General features: G+C 36.8%; 1 protein-coding gene across 1 annotated transcript in view; it reads right to left on the bottom strand.

Annotated features, from left to right (window-relative positions):
- Positions 1-8,122, bottom strand: part of EIF4G3 (eukaryotic translation initiation factor 4 gamma, 3) — a 127,142-nt gene that overhangs the window by 85,564 nt on the left and 33,456 nt on the right. The window contains exon 8 of the mRNA XM_006862404.1: positions 7,695-7,892. Within this exon, the coding sequence (XP_006862466.1) occupies positions 7,695-7,892 (198 nt within the window). The remainder of the gene's footprint in view (positions 1-7,694; positions 7,893-8,122) is intronic.

Genomic DNA, 8,122 nt, shown 5'->3' with positions numbered 1-8,122 from the left:
GGCACTTAACAACAAGAAGAAGGAGGCTCTAATAAAATGAAATCACTATTATCCAACTTAGAAGACTAAGGTGATTTGCTGGTCAATTTCTGGCTTACTCTTATTCTAAGCATGCAGTCCTTTGGGATACCAACCTAAACCTAGGGGAGTTTATTAGAGCCTCTTTCATTACTTCTTTTGGCAGACTCTGGTCCCAACTTTTGTCTCCCCAGTGTAGCAAGTCTATGAAAAACAAGTTGTTCAAGACTTCTTAGTTGCCTCTTTTAGATTAAACATTGTCTGCAGGGAAGTATACCAAATGTCTCTCTTCTTTGCATATTATAATACATTATTAAATTGTATCATATTATTCAGTACATTCTTAACATTGAATCTGTGCTGATATCTACCATTTGTCTGTCAGTTTGTCATAATGTGGTGGCTTGCATGTTGCTATGATTCTGGAAGTTATGCCACAGTTATTTTAAATACCAGCAGGGTCATCCACAGTGGACAGGTTTCAGACTAAGACAGACTAAGGAGAGGTGGATTACTTCTGAATGTTTAGCCAATGAAAACCTTATGAACAGCAGAACATTGTCAGACATAGTGCCAGAAGATGAAAACTAATTTCAAGTATAGCAACAACTGTGAGGAATGCACAGGACTGGGTAGTGTATCATTCTGTTGTGCATAGTAGGGTACTATGAGTCAGAACTGACTCAACAGCATCTAACAATAACAACACGCTGATATACTTAGCACAACTTAATTAATTTAAAATTTTATATATTATATAAGGGAACTTCAAAAAGTTTGTGAAAAAAATGGATTTAAAGACTAATGGAATTTTTCCATAAACTTTCTGAAGCCACCTTGTTATCAACTGATCAAATAAATTGTGGTGTACACTCTTATTGTCTTGTTCAGGCATATTTTAGTTGTTTCCTATTATTCACTATTAAAACCAATTATGTTAATAAATATTCTTATATGATATCCAGTATGTCTAATAATTTTTCTGGAAGTATATGCCAAGAAGTTAAATTTCTGGGTAGCTGTACATAAGAATCAGCAGTTTGAGCCCACCAGCCGCTCCTTGGGAGAAAGATGAGGCTTTCTGCTCCTCATTTACAGCTGCGGAAACTCTATACAGAGTCATTATGACTCAAAATCGACTCAACGGCACACAACAACAACAGTATATAAGTATCTTCAAGAATACTGTTCAATTACTCTCCAAGGGGGTATATTCATCTTTGTGAACACATTAACAAACAAAATTAATTTAATGGGTATGAATTGTATAACTTCCCTATAATGAATAATGAACCTCCATCAGTTTAATCAGCTAGTGGATTTCCATTATAATGAATTCCCCAAGTTTTAATCGGATGGATTTTTTTTTAGTACTCTGGATTCCAATACTTTGTAAGTTAAATGAATTCCAAATACTCCAAATAGATACTCTAAACTGTATTTTTATATTTTTATTTATTATATATTCTGCACTAAAGACTGTTAATTTTAACAAATTAGATTTTTTTTCTTTGTTGGTTGTTCATGTTGAGTTATGCTGGAGAAATTCTTATTATAAGTTCATGAAGATAGTCTCAATTTTTATATTTGTGTGTGTATACTTTTATATGATTTTGTGAATATAGAAAAATTATGGAAGGATGCACCTAAGCTATTTATATTAATTGCCTTGAGGGTTTGTTGTTGCTGTTGTTAAGTGCTATCAAATCAATTCTGACTCATAGCGACCCTGTTATAGGGTTTCCGATGAGCAGTTGGTAAGTTTGAACTGCTGAGTTTGTAGTTCAAAAGGCTTTACATTAACCCACAGTGCCACACCAGGACTCTAAGGTCTTGAGGGTAAGAAGAGCTTAATTGTCTGGGGCTCCAGTGGAGAGGTGTAACTTTTCTTGAGTCGCTGTTGTTATTAAATGCCATCAAGTTGGTTCTGACTCACAGTAACCCTGTATAGTTCCAATTAGTTATTTGGTAACTAAAAACAATCCAGTAAATGTTTGTAAATGTTACTAAAAAATACTGATCAGAACAAAAGCCTCAAAAGCGGTTGGCATGTCCTCCAAAATCTTATCCTATTCCAATTCAATCTGTACTACTGCCAGTTCTTTTCAATGGTAATTTGCATCAATGTTGCACTTTTATTAAAAACATCCACAACTCTTTATGGCATACAGTGACAAATTCAGAATGTTTTTTGGCATAAACCATTCATTTATGTGTCAACAAACTGCAATATTACAGAACACATTTTAAGTGATCTTTTTCCCCTTATAATGCTCTATTTGTTTAATATGGATTCTGAGTTCTTTAAAAACAAAGATTAAAGTGTCAGGGGATCTAGTCCTTGTGTTGATGAGTGGACACAAAACACTGTGGCTGCCACAATAAAAATGAGGGGCTTAAGACAGAAAATTAGTTTTCTTTGAAAGAACTTTATTTTAGATTATCAACAAGGAACTGAATAAAGTGCAAGTGAGTAAGTGAGACTTGCATCTGTAGTCCAGCATTATCACTTATTACATGTGTCACTGTGAGCAAGTTATTTATATTACCTATGCCTCAGTTTTTAATTCAATAAGTAGGACCAATGATAACTTTCAGGGCTATAATATCATTACAAATAATGTATGAGTGTTGCTACAAAATCATGTTTGTTGTTGTTTGGTGCCATTGAGTTGGTTCCAACTCATAACAACTGTAAGTATCTACAACTGAAACACTGCCCGATCCTGTGCCATCATCAGTCATCACAATCGCTGTTACATGAAGCTCATTGCTGCTGCCGCTGTGCCAATCCAGCTCATTTGGGGTCTTCCTCTTTTTCATTGACCCTCCACTTTACCAAGCATGATGTCCTTCTCCAGGAACTGATCCCTCCTGACAAAAAGTCCAAAGTATGAGGCATGAAGTCTCACCATTCTAGCTTCTAAGGAACATTCTGGCTGAACTTCTTTCAACAGATTTGTTTGTTCTTCTGGCAGTCCTTAGTACTTTTAATATTTTTCTCCAATATCGTAACTTATATGCCTCAATTCTCTACAGACTTCCTTATTCATTGTCTAATTTCCATACACGTATGGGGCTACTAAGGAGCTCTGGTAGCATAGTGGTTACGAATTGGGCTGTGAACCTTAAGGTCAGCAGTTCGAAACTACCAGCTGTTTCGACGGAGAAAGATGAGGCTTTCTGCTCCTGTAAAGATTTACAGCCTCGGAAACCCTGTACAGGGTCGCTATGAGTCAGAACCAACTCCACGGCACTTAACAACAACAACAGCAACAAATGGGGCTACTGAAAATACCATAGCTTGGGCCAGGCATACCTCAGTCCTCAAACTGACATTTTTGCTCTTGAACACACCTTACAGAAGTCTTGTACAACAGATCTGCCTAACGCAATTTGTCATTTATTTCTTGACAGCTAGTTTCCATGAGTGTTGACAGTAGATCTAAGCAAAATGAAGTCTTCAACAACTTCAATCTTATCTCCATTTATCATGATTATTGGTCCAGTGGTGAGGATTTTTGTTTTCTTTTTTTAACATTGAAATGCAACCCATTATGAAGGCTGTGGTCTTTGATCTTCATTAGTAAGTACTTTAAGTCCTCTTCACTTATAGAAAGCAAGGTTGCATCATCTGCACATAATCTGCATATGCTAATTAGCCTTTCTCCAATCCTGATGCCACGTTCTTCTTCAGATAATCTAGTCTCGGATTATTTGCTTATCATACAGATTGAATGATGCTGGTGGTTATGTGCCGTGGAGTTGGTTCTGACTCACAGCGACCCTGTACAGGGTTTCCGAGGCTATAAATCTTTATGGGAGCAGAAAGCCTCATCTTTCTCCTGAGGAACAGCTGGTAGTTTCGAACTGCTGACCTTGTGGTTCACAGTCCAATTCATAACCAGTATACTACCAGCAGATTAAATAAGTATGGTTAAAGAATACAACCCTGGTGCACACCTTTCTGGATTTGAAACCATTCAGTGTTCCCATGTTCTGTTTGGATGACTACCTCTTGGCTTATGTACAGGTTCCTCATGAGCACAATTAAGTGTTCTGGAATACCCAGTCTTTGCACTGTCTTGTCATTATCCACACAGTCGAAAGTCTTTGTATAGTCAATGACACACAGGTGAACATCTTTCTGGTATTCTCTACTTTCAACCAAGATCCACCTGACATCAGCAGTGACATCCTTCATTCCATGTCCTTGAATCTCTGGCCATTCCCTGTCAATGATGCAGCTGTTTTTAAATTATCTTTAGCAAAATCTTACTTGCCTGTGATATTAATGATACTGTCCTATGATTTCTACATTCCATTGAGTCACCTCTCTTTGGAATGGGCACAAATATGGATCTCTTCCAATAAATTGGTCAGGTCTTCCAAATTTCATGGCATAGATGAGTGAGCACCTCCAGTACCGCATCAGTTTGTTGAAAGATTTCAATTCGCATTCAAGCAATTCCTGGAGCCTTGTTTTTCCCCAATGATTTCAGTGTACTTTGGACGTCTTCCTTCAGTACCACTGGCTCAAAATCAAAGAAATATTAAGCGAAAATATTACAATATGAAGCTATTGTTTTTGAATACATCCTTTACTTGGTCTACACAATTCTGAATATGATGCTTCTATCTCACTAATCCTTATGTGAACAATTCAGTTTGTTTACAACATGTCAAAGGACAGTTTTGGCTACATTGAGTTGACAAAAATTATGTTCTTTTTAACTGTGTTTTGAATTTCAGGAGCAAAACCAAGTCTGAAGGGGTAAGATCAGGATAGTTGGATGGATAGGGTAAGGTTGCCCAATGAACCTTTTATAGGCTAGCCCTTGCTACCCTCGAGAATGTGCTGATGGGAAAAATTCCCCAGTGCGTTTCCTGGCCTTTTTCTCACCAATGCAGTCTTCCGATTTAAAAAACAACAACAAAAAAAACTTCTTCATCATAATCCACTGTGATCATTCTGTGCCCTTTGAGAAAATCTATCAAGATTATCCCTTTGGAGTCCCAGAAATCAGTCACCATAACCTTCTGAACTGATGATAACTTCTTTGCCTTGAGTTTAACTGGCCTAAGAGATACCTTCGGAAGGCACTTTTCTGATTGGATCTTGTTCTCTGGATTATATTAGTTAATCCAAGATTCATCTCTGATTATGATTCATTGTACCAAATTGTTTTCATTAGTTTCAACCTTGCTTAAAACACCGATGAAAAACTCAGCTCTTTGAGCCAGCTGATCTCTGTATAACGCTTCTGGCATTCATTGAGCTGAAAGTTTGTTGAAGGCAAGATGTGCACTTCAAATGAAAATGCCAAACCACGTGAGAGCCCAACTGCAGTAGGTAATTACCAATGGTAGTTCTGTTATCTTCTTCCACTAGTTTCTGGATTTCAGCCACAGTTTCTTTATTCATTGTTGTTGATAGTTTTCCCTCTCTTGGCTCATCTTTGAGGTTTTCCCAACCTCCTTAAAATGTGTTGTTTTAATGTTGAGCAATATTCCTGTAAAGTTGTTGCCAAACTTCAAAGATTTAAGAAAATGTCCAGTGGAGTTTAGTTAAAAATTTGGTATTAGACATGACCTCAAAATCTATTTTTTTCCCTAGCACAAATAGTATCTTTTTTTAATTTTTTTGAGGCATTTTAATGAGATTAAGACAAGTGCATTACTGAGAGAACTTGTCTGTGGACATTGACAACCTCTGACCACAGAGACATTTTTAAACATGTTTTATCTGGACTAAACCCATGCATGTGTGAACTGGACATGTAGCAACACTTTTTGACTTACCCTCATCTATAAAGCATCTACCTATTCTGAACCCTATCAGGTACTAAATAGAAAGGTTATGTTATTACAGTCATCCTCATATTACGACCAGCATTTTAAGTCTGTCACAATCTGACCCTAGATGCTTTTCTATCACTTGTTCTTGTTAAGTGCCGTTGAGTCAGTTCCGACTCTTAGCGACCCTGAACAGGGATTTCGAGGCTGTAAATCTTTACAGGAACAGAATGCCTCATCTTTCTCCCGTGGAACCACTGGTAGTTTCGAACTGCCAACCTTGAGGTTAGCAGCCTGATTCGTAATCACTACACTACCAGAGCTCCTTTTAATTTAGGGCTTACTATAGGAGTCCTGGTGTGGCACTGTGGGTTAATGCACTGCATTGCAAAGTTGGTTTGAACCGCAAGGTTGGCAGTTCAAGCTCATCAGCCGCTCCTCAGAAACCCCTATACAGGGTCACTATGGGTTGGAACAGACTCAACGGCACTTAACAACAACAACTGGCTAAGTACCAAGCTTAGGAGAAATAAATGCATAATCTCATTTATTTTATCCTTACAATAAATTTAAATTATGCAAATTACTCTTATCTTACTGATTAAAAACTGAGGCTTAAAGAAGTTATGTAACTACTTAAGGTGATAAAGTTAGCATGTGGTAAAATAGGGATTTGAATTTAATTTTAGTTTAAATTTTAAAGCTAGAACTGTCAGACTCCAAAGTCAATGTTTTGTAGCCATTATAATATATCACGCTGACTGGTGTCAGTCTTGAACCTTCTCTGATGCTTGTGTAAGAGTATTCCCCATCCTCCTAGGTCTAATTTAAACTTGACTTATTTCATAAAAGTTCTCTCTCTCCTACCAACATGCCTTTTTCCTCCAACTTGATTTTCAGATTACACCAACATTCATTTAGGTGTCAACATAACGCAATATTACAGAATACCCTAAAAGTGTTTTTGGGTTTTTTTCCCCTTTTAGATGCTGTGTTTTTCAATATGAATTCAGATTTCATTAAAAACAGAAGATTTACTTTTCCACTCCCCAGAAGACTTACCTACCTTAGACATAGGTACTCAAAAAATATTGGTAGAATGACAGAATTTTGCATTTTCATAGCTTGCTTCTAAGAAGTGAGGCACAACAAAATGAGTAGTGACATTTAAGAAAAAAACCCCCAAATATTAAATAAAGAAAAACACATGTTACAGACACAAGTACCTTGGTAACAGTAACAGGAAGGAAAAATACAGATGGCACATGGCAGGTTCATGACTGTAGAACAGGAGGACAACAAACACTAAGCAGAAGTTCTTTGGTCTCCCATTCTATCTTGCTTAGATAAGACAGCCTAGGAAGATTAACTAGCTGTAGACAATGTAAGAGAAAGTAATCTAATGGTTTCTAAGACAAAATGATCACGTTTCAGTCCTTTATGACTGAAAGACAACTATTCTTTCATTTGCACAGAGGCTAGAATTAAAACCAAAATATTTTTCAATTTTGAATTTAATTAAGTATAAAAGTAAGCATTTTCTTTATGTCACAGCAGGAAAACTGACTGCCTAGGATAACAATTTCATGTTACAAATTTAAACCTTACTCAATCTCCTTCACTTCTGATGAGCCCATCCACATATTGGCAATATACATACTGACTATTTCAATCAAACCACCATACTCTCTCCAGAGGGGAGTACACATTTTAATAAAGCAAGAGGCTTTCTATACAATGAGGATATTATCATATTATTAAGTGCTAAAAATATATTCTCCCCTTTATGTTGCCCCAATAACACTTCTGGGAAGAATGTGTAGTGAGGGGAGAATATACCTCTTGGAGATTTCTGGTTTTACTCCTTCCTCTCTTCTTACCGTTACTAGACATCGACACATGTTTGCGTAAGCCACAGAGAAACTGGGTTCGTCAATAGCCTTCTCAAAGACCAGGTCAATGACTCCTTTCAGCCGCTCCTCTGTATCAACAGTCAGTCCTGACACTTGCTTCATCAGTTGGTTGAACATCTGTGGTGTCAATTTATTTAAGATACTTCGAACTTTTCGGAAAAGTTCCTAAACGTGTAACCAAAAACAAACAAAACCCACAGATGTTATAGCAGCTGTGACAATAGCAGCAGGCTTCCTGTGAAGATAAACATTTTGTTTTGTAAGTTCAATTTTTACAATTATTAACAATGATGGTAAATTAATCACCAAATGAACACCAAACCCATTGCCACTAAATCAATTTTAACTCATAATGATGCTATATAGGGTTTTTGAAGCTGTAAATCTTTCTGGCA

Source organism: Chrysochloris asiatica, unplaced genomic scaffold (assembly GCF_000296735.1).
Source record: "Chrysochloris asiatica unplaced genomic scaffold, ChrAsi1.0 scaffold00047, whole genome shotgun sequence".
Lineage (NCBI taxonomy): Eukaryota > Metazoa > Chordata > Mammalia > Afrosoricida > Chrysochloridae > Chrysochloris > Chrysochloris asiatica.
This window is presented reverse-complemented; position numbering and strand designations above follow the sequence as displayed.